This window comes from Panthera leo, chromosome C1 (assembly GCF_018350215.1).
Source record: "Panthera leo isolate Ple1 chromosome C1, P.leo_Ple1_pat1.1, whole genome shotgun sequence".
NCBI classification, from domain to species: domain Eukaryota; kingdom Metazoa; phylum Chordata; class Mammalia; order Carnivora; family Felidae; genus Panthera; species Panthera leo.
In genome coordinates this window covers 85,066,607-85,080,778 of record NC_056686.1, presented here as the reverse complement: position 1 = coordinate 85,080,778, position 14,172 = coordinate 85,066,607, and the positions used below count along the sequence as shown (strand labels likewise).

At 37.7% G+C, this 14,172-nt stretch overlaps 1 protein-coding gene across 1 annotated transcript in view; it reads left to right on the top strand.

Moving 5' to 3' along the window:
- DBT (dihydrolipoamide branched chain transacylase E2) overlaps positions 1–14,172 on the top strand; it is a 52,567-nt gene that overhangs the window by 34,049 nt on the left and 4,346 nt on the right. Inside the window, exons 5-10 of the mRNA XM_042953042.1 lie at positions 1,454–1,575; positions 6,609–6,825; positions 7,485–7,651; positions 11,563–11,640; positions 12,877–13,068; positions 13,223–13,294. Coding sequence (XP_042808976.1) covers positions 1,454–1,575; positions 6,609–6,825; positions 7,485–7,651; positions 11,563–11,640; positions 12,877–13,068; positions 13,223–13,294 — 848 coding nt within the window. The remainder of the gene's footprint in view (positions 1–1,453; positions 1,576–6,608; positions 6,826–7,484; positions 7,652–11,562; positions 11,641–12,876; positions 13,069–13,222; positions 13,295–14,172) is intronic.

Below are 14,172 nucleotides of genomic sequence, written 5' to 3'. Positions count from 1 at the left end.
GCTTGTGGGAGAGGAAAAATAATTCACCCACTAACCTTCTGAGTTCTTAGCTGAGACTCTTGTAATGAAAGACAGATTAACAAGAGAGAAAGAGAAGTTTATTAACATGTGTACATACTCATCTATTCATGGGAGACACCCAGGGAAAGGTGAGTAACTCAAAGAGGTAGCTTTAGAGTTCAGGCTTAAATAGCATTTCTATAGGGAAAGGGGAAATGGGAAAAGTCCTCTTAGGGGAGAGTAAGTAGTTTTCATGGAAGTTGAATGGGTCCTTAGAGAATACATGGGAGGTATGACAGTTTGGGACAAAGTTTGCTGACTTCTACTTTCCTCTTTTATAAGAATCAATCTTTCCTGGTGGATGAAACTCCTAGGGAGGGGATTTATGACAGTGGAGTTGCTTCTGGAAGATCCATCTTTAGGTGTACGAGAGTTCAGAGAATGTCTCTGCCTGCATTTGCTGTTTTTCAAGTGCTTGCAGCTCAAAATAATCACTATACCAAAGTGGCATATTTGGGGTGGCATATTCTGCTATCCTTCATGCGCAACACAAGTTGTTTTGTTTTGTTTTCCCTTTGTCTCCTTCTGGGGAAATGTGAGAGCTCCACTGGGCCAATTCATAGACCAGTGAGGAAGAATGGAGAGACTGTTTCCATAGGTGGAGCAGTGGAGAATTGTTACTGGCTTTGAATCGAATGTCAAAGCAAATTCAGTTGCCTGCTTTCAGAGGCTTAGTCTCTAATGCACTCCTTCCCACAGAGACTTCTGCTATGCAGCATTGATTTCCAAGCATCAGACTCTGACAATGAAATGCTCTCAAACACTTTTTTATTTTGGGTTGCAAAAATACATGGTAATAGCCTGGAAAATACATGCTAATAGTCTGGGGTACTTTTTCTTCTATAGATATTCTAGATTTAGAGAATGGTCCAACCAAATTAGCATTAGCCATGAAAATAAAATCTTCCACAGCATTCCTTAAGCTGTATTCAAAGCAGAGAAAAATTATAAATACTTTATTATTTGGGGAAAGCATTTTAAGATTGTCACAGATTTTACATGATTCTTTCATGTAATTTGTCTTACATTTGACTCTTATTTTATGCTATTTGTAAATATGAGAAATTTATTAGGAAAGTGTTTAAAATACAAAATGTTTAAAACTTATTGAAGAAGCTTTCATTTTTTAACTTGTAGCTGCTGCATGATTTTTACAGAAATGAAGTAAACACCAGGTAATAATCATTAAACTACCAGGTGCCAGTATGCCCCTCTGCTCTCCCCCAATTGTTTCCCAATATGTAGTTGTGTTTTCCCATTTTGAAGTAGCCTGACTAGTATGCTTCTGACTATAAATTTTAAGTTGAATTTATTTGTGTATTATAAGCCACTAAGCTTATTTTTATTTTTTTAACATTTTCAACTAAAGAGTACCATTTTACCTCGTTACCAGATTCAGAAGAAGATGTTGTTGAAACTCCTGCTGTGTCCCATGATGAACACACACACCAAGAGATAAAGGGCCAGAAAACACTGGCCACCCCTGCAGTTCGCCGCCTAGCAATGGAAAACAATGTAAGTTTCCTTCGTATTTAAGTGCGAGATTACACAGAAAATACACATTTGTGTCTATGAAAAAGTAGCCAGCTCTCCCATGAGGAGATGACTCAAGTTGAGATTAAAGGAAAATGAAAATGTGTGTTACTGAGAAGTGATTGTTGCATAAAAGCACCAATAAGAAATGAGAAGAAATTGCAAACTTCTTACTTATATTAATTGGGCAATGGGATTTTATTATTCTTCCTTAGAGCCTAATAGTCAGGGCTACCATTTTTTGAACACTTATAAATACTAGCATTTTAGATCAGGCACCCTAGAAGCCAGCCTGAGACAGGGGTTTGGGTGCATGTAATGGAGTGACTGAGGGAGAGAATACCTTTTCTGGGAATGAGGGAAGCAAGATAGAGAAGGGAATAAAAGGGAAACGGGCCAGGCAACGATGTGGTCTCAAGGATCTGATTTAAAGGAGTTGGAGAACACCAAAGAATTGTACTGAGTTGAGGCTAGCAGACCAGCCTTTTGTATTCCTTCTTATCATCCAGTCATTGGTGCTTTCCCTTTAGGGCTAGGTGGCCCCCAGGTACTGCAATAAGTGTGTACGTGTTATCTCATTGATCTTTACAACAATGCTGTAAATTATGGGGGCTATTTAGAGACTTGGAGAGAGTCAAGTAACAGGTCCAAGATCACACAACAACACCGTGGTGGGGCCAGGATCCTGAAGTGAGATTCTGTGACTGCAGAACCAGTGCCCTTGATCATTACATACTGCCTCAACAATTATTGCCTTTGTTATTTGAGCGTTTATGAGTCAGACACCATGTACATGTTCTCTCTAATCCTCACAGCCATCCTGCAGGGTGGTTTGGATTATCCCCATTTTGCAGATGACAAAAGGCAGAGAAGTTGATTAAACTGCCTAAAATCAAGTAAGTAGCTGAACTGGGAATTTGTCTTTTTTCAAACTTGGGTTCTTTCCACTGTACCCCACAATGCAGGATTTTTGTCTGTTTTTGAGAGAAGTAGTTAAGTCACAGTGGGAAAAAAAAAGAAGCTTACATTTTAGAAATATGTAATGAGTCATTAAAATGTTCATATCCCTTTAGACAATTATCCTAACATTGGGAAACTGTCCCAAGGAAACAATCTAGGATATATTCTTCCAAGTGTTTTATATAGCCCAAAGTGAGAAGGCACATATGGTTCAAAATGAGGAATATGCTTGGGTAAATTATGTTATAAACACTTAATGAAAATTTATGCAGTAATTCAATGTGTTCAAATATGAAGACTATTTAGCATAATAGAAAATCGAAATAGTATGAAACACTACATTGTTATGGGCATCAGATGAAATAATCTTGTGTATTGCTTTGAAAGTTATAAACTCTTTTACTAATGTTTTTTCTTAATTATATAGAAAAACTGCCTATAACAATGCATGATTTTGTTTTCCTATGCCATTTCTTAAAGATGTATATAATAACTAGAGATTTGTATAATTACTGGAAATCACTGGATTTTGTTATTATAAATCACCTTTTCTTTTTTCACAGTTTATGTATTTATTAATTGAATTTAAATTATGAATGATAATTTAAATTATTAAATTATAAATTGTGAATCAAATTAAAAACCAATGGCATTTACAGTTGTTTGAAATTACCTAAAATTATTTGCTTAAATTCTCAAAATTCTTTGTTATAAACTAAATGTTTGACACTATAAAGTCTTATTCTTCTGAAGTCATCCTTAGAGAAGCACTAATACAAATGAAGCAGGACTTAACCCTGAGAAATTAATTAATACACACTAAGTATGAGGCCATCATCTAAGCTTATGTGTCTATTTAAATAGAATTAAATTTAACAAGAATATTTTATCTCTGTAACCAAACACAAAGGGGATTAAATAAAGCCAGATCACAGTGTTTTCAGAAAGAATCATGGGGGCGCCTGGGTGGCTCAGTCGGTTAAGCGTCTGACATCGGCTCAGTTCATGATCTCACACTCCATGAGTTTGAGCCCCCCATTGGGCTCTGTGCTGACAGCTCAGAGCCTGGAGCCTGCTTTGGATTTAGTGTCCCTCTCTCTCTCTGCCCCTCCCCTGCTCATGCTGTGTCTCTCTCTGTCTCAAAAATAATAAATAAAAGGGGCGCCTGAGTGGCTCAGTCGGTTAAGCGGCCGACTTCGGTTCAGGTCATGATCTCGCGGTCCGTGAATTCGAGCCCCGCGTCAGGCTCTGTGCTGACAGCTTGGAGCCTGGAGCCTGCTTCGGATTCTGTGTCTCCCTCTCTCTCTGACCCTCCCCCGTTCATGCTCTGTCTCTCTCTGTCCCAAAAATAAATACATGTTTAAAAAAAAATAATAATAATAAATAAAAACATTAAAAAAATTTTTTTTAATAAAAAAAAATCATGAACCTTTTTGGTTCCTGGATCCAGTTCCAATGTGTATATCGGGAGTGGGTGTGGTCCCCACAACAACAACAAGCAATTCTCTGGACAAAACTGGGTATCCTACAGTTCAGCTCAGTTCTGACACTGTCTGCCCACAGACAGTGCCAGAATTGACAGATTAATGATTCCATCCTACAAGACTGCCCACCCTTCCCCCACAATACTTCCTATGCTCTCTAGCCAGGTTATCACCAATGCTTCTGACCCACTACCTACAGAGACAAGGTTCCATTGACCTACCCTCCAATTTAGCATGCCAGTCGCAAGCCCAGGTTATTGGCTATACTTTTGGCCTACTGGCTACAGATGAGAGGTCCACACAATCCCCTCTTTGGGTTTGATTAATTTCCTAGAGCAGCTCATACAATGTAGGAAACTCATTTACTCACCAGATTACTGATTTATTATAAAAGAATACAACTCAGGAACAGCCAGATGGAGGGACACAGAGGTATATGTGGAAAGAGGTGGACAGGTTCCATGCCCTCTCCAGGTGTGCCCATCTCCCCAAATCTCCAGTGTTCAACTTGGAGGCTCTCTAAATGCCTCCAAGCATTTTGGGGTGTTTTAGAAGCTTCATTACATAACCCCTACTGATTAAATCATTGCCTGTTAGCAACTGATTCAACCTCCTGCCCTGGGGTAGGGGTACTGAAAGTTACAAACGTCTAATCACACAGTTGGTTCCCCTGGCAACCAGCCTCCATCTTTAGGTTCCCTAAGGGCTTTACAAAGGTTCATTAACATAATAAAAGACACTTTTTTATCACTGGTCATTTCAAGGATTTTAGGAGCTCGGTGCCAGATCTGGGGAGGAAGACCAAAAATATACTTGTCATAAATCACCATCTCACAATGAGTGTCTAGTGGAAAGTGGAATTATGTCATTTACTATTCTGTAGGAAGCAATAATAAAACATATGTGCCATTTAACTTGGGCTGAGAAACTCAACATTCCAAATATGCCTCAATAAAATTAATTTCAATTTTTTCAATGTTTATTTTTGGGAGAGAGAGACAGACAGACAGACAGAGACAGAACATGAGTGAGGGAGGGGCAGAAAGAGAGGAAGACCCAGAATCTGAAGCCAACTCCAGGCTCTGAACTATCAGTACAGAGAGCCCTAGGCAGGGCTCAAACTCACAAACCTGGAGATCATGACTGAGCGGAAGTCGGATGCTTAACCAACTGAGCCACCCAGGCACCCCTAATTTCAATGTTTTGTACTTATCTTTCTTAAACAACTATCAGAAAAAACTAAGAGCGTTTGTATGATGATTATTTTAACTATTAGTAGTACTGATAGCCAGGTTGCTTTAAACATGCCATAAAGGCATGTACATAAGTGTCATTCCACAATATCAGCTTTATTCAGTCATAAAGCATTTAACTGGGCTTCATACATGTCACAATACAACACAACAAACAAGATACAATAAGGGGTAGGAGGTTAACAAACCAAACTCGAAGTCAGTGGTATGCATTTGAGAGTTGAGGTGAGGACTCGCTGTGGCCTGGGTCACCTCTTGGCACATGCTGCTTATTATGTTCAGGCAGTAGAGGATCAGATGTCTTCTGTTCAGAGATCAGTCAGGTGAACTTTTGGTGGTAACTGCCTTTTTAATGCAGTCACATGTGGAAGGGTCAGCATCTGGAGAGTCTGTTTGCTACAGAAGTCTTCCCTTTTTAAAGGAGTTTAGTCTTAGGCTTTGACAGGCCTCTGGTGATTCGAATAGTTCCTGGTTCTTCCAGATTCTCACGACCTTACTATTATCAGTCCTTAGTACAATGCTGGTTTGGGTGATGCGGCCTGCTGTTAGCTGCAATACCTTTGGCTGCTTAAGTCACTGCTTGACATGAGTGAGTCCATCTTGCTCTCTAAGGTCAAAACATGGGTTGACATTTGTTACAGTGTTTAACTCTTTAAACTTTGAGTTCTTCTTATATAGTCTCCAAAAAAGAAAAAAATCTAGTAAGAACTGCAAGAAGTTTAAAAATAGTTGACTTTAAAAATGTAAGTTCTCATAGCTATGGATTATATGCAGTGCAGTGCAGATTATCTGCAATGCAGATACTGCATTGTTACAACATTGGCAAATGGACGGTGTAGATACTGCATTGTTAACACATTGGCAAATGAACAGTATATACAAAAGTAACAAATGTGGGCGCCTGGTTGGCTCAGTCAGTTAAGTGTCCAACTTCGGCTCAGGTCATGATCTCGCAGTTCCTGAGTTCAAGCCCCAAATCAGGCTCTCTGCTGTGGTGAGGAGCCTGCTTTGGTTCCTTTGTCTCCCTCTCTCGCTGCCTCACCCCTGCTCATGTGAGACAGCATGTTCTCTTTCTCTCTTTTAAAAAATAAACTTAAAAAAAAAGTAACAAATGAATTTTAAAAAGTAACAAATGATTACATATGAAGGGCAGCTATTGTTTGCTAGCATTCTATGAAGATAATAAAAATGTTCTTTCCTTATACTAATTTATTGGGCAGAGAGCCTTTTTTTTTTTTTTTTCAATTGGTTAAATTCCATTTAGAGATTTAAATGATGGACATTTTATTTTTAGCATTAAAATGTGTCATTTTTTTAGATTAAGCTGAGTGAAGTTGTTGGCTCAGGAAAAGATGGCAGAATACTTAAAGAAGATATTCTCAACTATTTGGAAAAGCAGACTGGAGCTATATTACCTCCTTCACCAAAAGCTGAAATCGTGCCACCTCCACCCAAACCAAAAGACAGAACTATTCCCGTACCAATATCAAAACCTCCAGTATTCACAGGCAAAGACAAAACAGAACCCATAAAAGGTAATAACAGTAATGTAAGGCACTAGGACAAGTTATCTGGGGATATTTACTTCACTAGATCGTTCTGTATAGTATGGTGTTTTCAATTCTTACTGAGGGGAAAGTTCAAATTCCCCCTTTTTTAGCGGTGAAATAACATAGTTTTTCCAGAAAAGTTTCAGTGTATTTCTGTTAATTTCTGAAGAGTAATAGGTTGGCAGGTTTCTTGGACTATACACATGTATACTGATAATTGCTCTTTTTGAAGACTTAAGATGTTATAATTTTTTTTTAAGATGTTACAATTTTTAGTTACCTTCCAAATAACTAGCTCTGATTTGTTATTTATAAACTCTTAGGATAATTAACTTCCAGAAGCGTGGCTTTGCAAGAAATCCATTAGGTAAATACATGGCTTGCATCTTTTTATATGTTTCTGTATACCACAACATCGAAGGCAGTTACTTCCTAATGTTATTACACTTGACCTTGGGTGCTCTGCTATAATCAGTGCTTCAGCATTGGAATTGGTGTCTTTCAAATCACGTAATAAAGATGGTAGCCTCAAGAGGAAAAGTTTAATTGGAAAAGTAAATGACATTAGAGAACCTTCAGTTTTAGTAAAAAGGTTTAAAGGATTTAAGAATTCAAAAAAAATACATGTATTTAATGTTTTCCAGGCTTTCATAAAGCAATGGTCAAGACCATGTCTGTAGCCCTGAAGATACCTCACTTTGGGTATTGTGATGAGGTTGACCTTACTGAACTGGTTAAGTTACGAGAAGAATTAAAACCCATTGCTTTTGCCCGTGGAATTAAACTCTCCTTTTTGCCCTTTTTCTTAAAGGTGAGATTCATTCATTTCAGACAGGGCTTGAATAGGCCATTAAAATTTTGTTTTGCAAATATACAATGTGTTAACCATGGATTTAGATAAAAATATTACTTTTCACCATATCACATGGTTAGAAAATTGTACAAGTGCACTATTTCTTTGTTTCATAGGAATTTATAAAATTGAAATTTGTGTCATAATTTATCAACTCATTTCTTTGAGCTAGCTAAAGGATTGTCTTGCCAGTTAAGTAAAGCCTTTAATTCTGAAAAGATCACTCCAGCAAAATCCTGATTTGGACAAAAATGAGACTTGGTATCGTTCTTGCATATCACTGACATGTGTTCATTTTCATTTACTCAACAAACTTATATTGAACGTTCTGGGAATTGTTTCTAGGCCTTAGGACCATTATAAAACAAGACAGTCAAAAACAAAGCAAAACAAAACAACAAAAAAACAAAAACAAAACAAACAGCAACAACAAAACAAAACCAAGACAGTCAGCTGACCTTAAGCAGCTCAACGTCTAGCTCACATTCACAACCATTTATGAAGCAGGTACCAAGTGGCAGACTATGTACTAAGCATGCTATATACATTATCTCTCTTAATTCTCAGAATACCCCTGACGTGTGAATATGGCTATATTCACTTTCTATTTAAGGAAATTAGGGTTCAGAGAAATTGAGAAGCCTGTCAAGGATATATGGAACTTACAAGTGGAGAAGCCAAGTTTTGGGTTCTGGTCTGTTTTACTCAAAAATGCATACTGGTATCTCTAATTCTAGTGTGGCTGGCTTCCCTCTAGCCCTTTCTCCGTACTGTACCAAGACTGACCTTCCATAAATGAAATTACTGTAGTATTCCCCAGTTCTTTTCAGTGGTCTCCTTCATTGTTTTCAGGTTAGTTTCTAAACTCCTTAGTTTGGCATACAAATATTATTGCAGTCTCTACTGCCTACCTCTCCAGCCTTATCTCTCAGTCACTCCTGTTCTAATCAGATTAAGCCTGCATGGCTGCTGGACTTCACGTGAAGTGCCCCCTCCTCCTTGATCAAATGCCTGCACATCCTAAATGCCAAATTTTGTTCAGGAATACCCTCCTCCAGAAGCCTTCTGCAGCTGTCACAGTTTGAGTTAAATACTCTTGCTTCTCACTGCAGTGTATCTCAGTGTATTGCACATGTTTGCTCTGTTTTCTCTTCACTGGATGCTGAGCTTCTTGGGGCAGAAACTGTTAATCTCCATTGTTTTAGCAACTATCCTAAACAACTAAGCGAATGCTCTATAAACATGCAATGTAATAGATGTCTATAAATGAGACATCTGGGTTATATTTTAGCTATAGAGTCATTTTTAGAGACACAGTAATTGAATCAGATGGATGAAATCACCCAAATTGTATGCAACTGAGAAGAAAAGAAGGCTACAGATTTTACATCAGCATTTAAGGGGTAGATGCAAATTGAGTTGGCAGAGACGGTGGAAGAAAGTGAGCGGAGTCAGTGGTATGACAACCAGGAAAGAGTCTCCTAGAAGTCAGTGTATCAACAGATCACCCCCAAATTTAGTACTTTGAAATAACATCCATTTATTACTTCTCATGAGTCCATAGAACCAGTCTGCTGATCTTGGCAGATTTATTTCTTTGTCTACAGACAGCTAGTAGGTTGGCTAGGGGTGGGCTGGTGTAGGATGGCCTTGGCAGAAATAACTCATTTCTCCCCTCACATGTTTCTTTTCCCCCCAGCATGCTAGCCTGCACGTGGTCTCCTAGTACTGTCAGGGATGAAGAGAGGAAGCAGAAACGTCAAGCACGTTTCTAAGCTTGCTGCATCAAGTTTGTTCTTATTTCATTGGCCAAAGCAAGTCACATGACTGAGCTCAGAGCAGTACCAGAGGGCATGGATACAAGAGGGGCTTGAACCATCGGGGCCATTTCTTCAGCTTCTCATACCAAGAGACAAGAAGGAAGTTGGGATGGGCGACACCTGGCTGCCTCAGTCAGTAGAGCATGTGACTCTTAATATTGGGGTCATGAGTTCAAGCCCCATGTTGATTGTGGAAATTACTTAAAAAATAAATAAATATAAAGCCCTTAAAAAAAAAAAAAAAGTTAGGATGGGAACAGGCTATTGGAGTAGTAATGAAGAGGTCATGAGTAGCCTTACCCAGAACTGATTGAATAAAGTATTGTTGAGGTAGAAGCTTGATTCCAGTTAGTTGGTGAATGAATAGAAATTGAGGAAGACACTAAAAATATCTGGTAAAAAGCAGATAGAGCATAGGCACAGAGGGCAATTATAGTGCTTGTTTGGAGTAAAGAAAGATTCCATCTGCCCTCTCCCCTCCTAGAAAAACTGGAACAGATTTGTAGGCTGAGGGAAAGAGCTGGAAAATGGAGAGTTAAAAATAATGTGAGTGACACTGGTGATGTCTGTTTTGAAGCAAGCAGAGACCAACTTTTTAATATATTGAACTTCTTTTATTATTTTTCTTCATTGTTCCAATCTGAATGAAATATCTTTATTTTGAAAATAAAATTTAGTGTGCTTTATTTGTTTTCAAACAACATTTTTTTCTGCCTATGTAAACTTCAGAACATTTGGAAAATACTACAATCTATTGTAGAAGGAAAAAATGACCTCGTATCTGTGAACACACACTTTGGTTTTTCTTTTATAAAATTTGGATTACATTCAAAATAGTGTTTTTATGTGTAATGCTTTAACCTTAGTTATGGATTTTTATATAGAGAAGATTAAAGTTACAGTTGTCAAATCAAATGCTTAGTAAAACCTGCTTTAACTCTCTAGTTCAAGGAAATGATTTTAAAAAAATTTTTTTTGAATGTTTACTTATTTTTGACAGAGACAGAGCATGAGCGGGGGAGGGGCAGAGAGAGAGGGAGACACAGAATCTGAAGCAGGCTCCAGGCTCTGAGCTGTCAGCACAGAGCCCAATGCGGGGCTTGAACTCACCAGCCGTGAGATCATGACTTGAGCCGAAGTCGGACGCTCAACCAACTGAGCCACCCAGGCGCCCCAAGGAAATGATTTTTTTTTTTCCTGACATGACTACTGACCTACAGACAAAAATAACACTTAACACAGTACATATAAAGGACTCTTAATTGGACTAGATAAAGAGGGCTGGATTTTAAGGACAGTTTTAAGCATTTTTTATTTTCCTATTTTTAAAATTGAATACAAGGCATGACAACCAAATGCAATGTGTGAACTTTGATTAGATCCTGGATGGGCAGAGAAACAGATACAGAAAACATTTAGCAGACAGTTAGGAAAACTTGAATATGGACAGAAGAGGAACGTTACAAAGTAAGAAGAGGGAAAAAAAAGGAAAAAAGATTAAGGGAGAAGAAGGCAGAGGAGGGAGAGTTTGGGAAGGTGAACTCTAAAGTAAATGTTCACACCAGCTCTGCCCTTCACTAGGCCAAAGACACCTATTGGAACACGAGCATGGTCGGTGCCCTTGGAAACACTTATCACTTGTTCTTTCTCCACAGGGAAACAGCTTACTACCTTTTTGTGTTTTAATTCAGTGTTTTGAACTACAAGTTTACTTCTCATGTAAGATTCTATGTGCAAGTGAGGAAATCACATAGAATTTAGATATTTTCTATGGTACTTTGGTTGATCTGTATAGTCATTTTGAAAATCTTGATGTTTACAGCTGCCTGACAATGTTATCTTTTATTCTTAAGTGATTAGGGTGACCTAGTTGCACGCCTGCTTGGAGGTAACATTGGGAGTAATATACCTAGGTACATATAGACTTGAAATTAAGCTCAGCGTAATTAAGCATCATTAAATAAAGCTCCCTCCCTCCCTCACACCTCTTACTGCTTCCAGTTTCCTGAGTTAAAAGTACTAATGTTGCATTCTCTTTCTGTTAAACAGGCTGCTTCCTTGGGACTACTACAGTTTCCTATCCTTAATGCTTCTGTGGATGAAAACTGCCAGAACATAACATATAAGGTTGGCTATGTGTTCTGGCAAGTTCTTGCAAATACAGAAAATAGTGCAGATGTACTTGTAGGTTAGAAAATCTTTTGTACCTCAAACAGCGGGGTTTTTTTAGACTAGAATTAAAGGTATGAGATAAAATATTAAACCGAAGTATAATTTGCTACTATTGTTAATGATTTTATTTGTTAATAATGATACTGTTCAGATATATGGAGTACCATTTTTAAGCCCCTTTGGTTTATCGCTTAAAATAATAGAAATAAATGGCTGTCAAGCAATGGATTATGTTAACCATTGTGCATATCCTCCCCTCAAAGGAATAACCTCTCTCAAAATGGAGTTCCTGCAGTTTTTAAAACCAGAATAATTTAACCAGAAATAGGAAAAGTAATGAAAGTATGGATTCCACTTGAGTGAACTCTTCTGTTTGGACTGAAGATTTATTGAAACTGAGAACACTTTTTGGGATGCTGATCCTTATTTATATTTCTTATTAGAAAGTGAGCTTAGATATTTTAGCTGGTCGGATTTAAAATCTTCCCATACAATATGATTCATACATATGATTAATACAATTTCCTGATTAAGTATATACTTGTTGCAAAAAATATTCAGACAAGAAGGTAACCATCTTTACCTTCAATCCTATGAGCCTAAAATAACTTACTGTTTGTGTGGAGATGTGCATCCTTCCAGGATTTTATTTTCACATACTTAAAAAAAAATCATATGTATTTATACATATTGTGTTTTTAACTTAAAGGTTTTAAACTTATTCCTTTCTCATTTAATATATAATGGACATCATTACATGTCAATAAACATAATTTTGTTATTTGTTTAACCAGTGGCTTATTATTGATAAATACTTTGATTGTTTGCAGTTTCTCAGACTTAGTCTGAACTCAATATCCCTGTGTATCTCTATATACTTCTATATTTATCTCCTAAACACAAAGTTTTATAAATGTTGGTACATATTGATAAATATTCCCAAGAAAATCTTATATACCCCCCAGCTTATATATCCACTAGTAATGTATAGAAATAGCCTGTTGCCCTATATTCTTACCAATAAAAATTTATCTTTTAGAAAAAAATCCTTTTAAAATCCTTTAAAAATTATTTAAATCATCACCAATCTGGTAGAAACAGTTTTTGGCAGTTGTTTTTATACGATAGTGAAGGTTGTTCCTTTCTTTTCTGTTAACTTATGAAAAGGCTTACTCTATAATTTTTTTTTAGGCTTCTCACAACATTGGGATAGCAATGGATACTGAGCAGGGGTTGATTGTCCCTAATGTGAAAAACGTTCAGATCTGCTCTATATTTGAGATCGCCACTGAGTTGAACCGCCTTCAGAAATTGGGCTCTGCAGGTCAGCTCAGTACCACTGACCTTACAGGAGGAACATTTACCCTTTCCAACATCGGATCAGTGAGTAATAGGAATGTTCAAATTCTTAAACCATAACTTAAGGTTTCTGATCATATATTCAATGAAAAATACAATATTGCATTTCCCATTTGTTCCCCAAAAGCTTACTTTTTCTACTTTTCCTTTTTCCTTTTCTTTTTTTTTTTTTTTTCAGATTGGTGGGACCTATGCCAAACCAGTGATACTGCCACCCGAAGTAGCAATTGGGGCTCTCGGATCCATCAAGGTATGTTTATCAACTAACTGGCAAAAGAGTCTTAGCAAATTGGGAGAGTAAACACAACAGAGTGACATTTCAGCGGTTTTTTCCCTTGCTTTGTAGGTTTGAGTGTAACATTTGGCTCAGTAGGCCAGTTATTTCTTCCTAAGAGGTAGGCCTGCAATTCTAGTGTCTGCCTCTGTGTATAACATGGTGGTGATCTGCATTGTTCTGTATGGATCAACCATCGTGGTTTATGCCAGGCACTGATGTCAGTCATCATGGATAACCACAAATATAGCCAATCTACTTCTATCAAAAATTTTCATTTCCGAATACCAAAGATAATAGTAGGCCAGTATAAATTTATTGTTTATAGCACAGTGAGACACCATTTAGAGAATTTTTCTCAAACTTCGCTCTGTTCAAGAATTGTTGAGAGTACTAGTTAAAAATGCAGTATTCTTGGGGCACCTGGGTGACTCAGTCGGTTAAGCGTCTTTGCTCTTGGTTTTGGCTCAGGTCGTGATCTCACGGTTTATGGGTTCGAGCCCCATATCAGGCTCTGCACTGGCAGTGTGGAGCCCACTTGGGATTCTCTCTCCTTCCCTGTCTCTCTCTCTCTCTCTCTCTCTCTCTCTCTTACTCTCCCAAAATAAATAAACTTCAAAAAAAAAAAAAAAAAATTGCAGTATTCTTAGCCTTGGGGACCGAGCTTCCAGAACTTAACATTTTAAATAAGAACCCAGGTGGTTCCAACATGAGTGACCTGTGGCCATGTTTTAGGAGACACTGACCTAGAATAAGGGTTGCAATGATTCTTAACCTTGGCTATGTGGGGACCTTGGGAAAAAAATGCCTAAGCTCACCCTATACCAACTGAATCACAATTGGGGGGTGTAGCA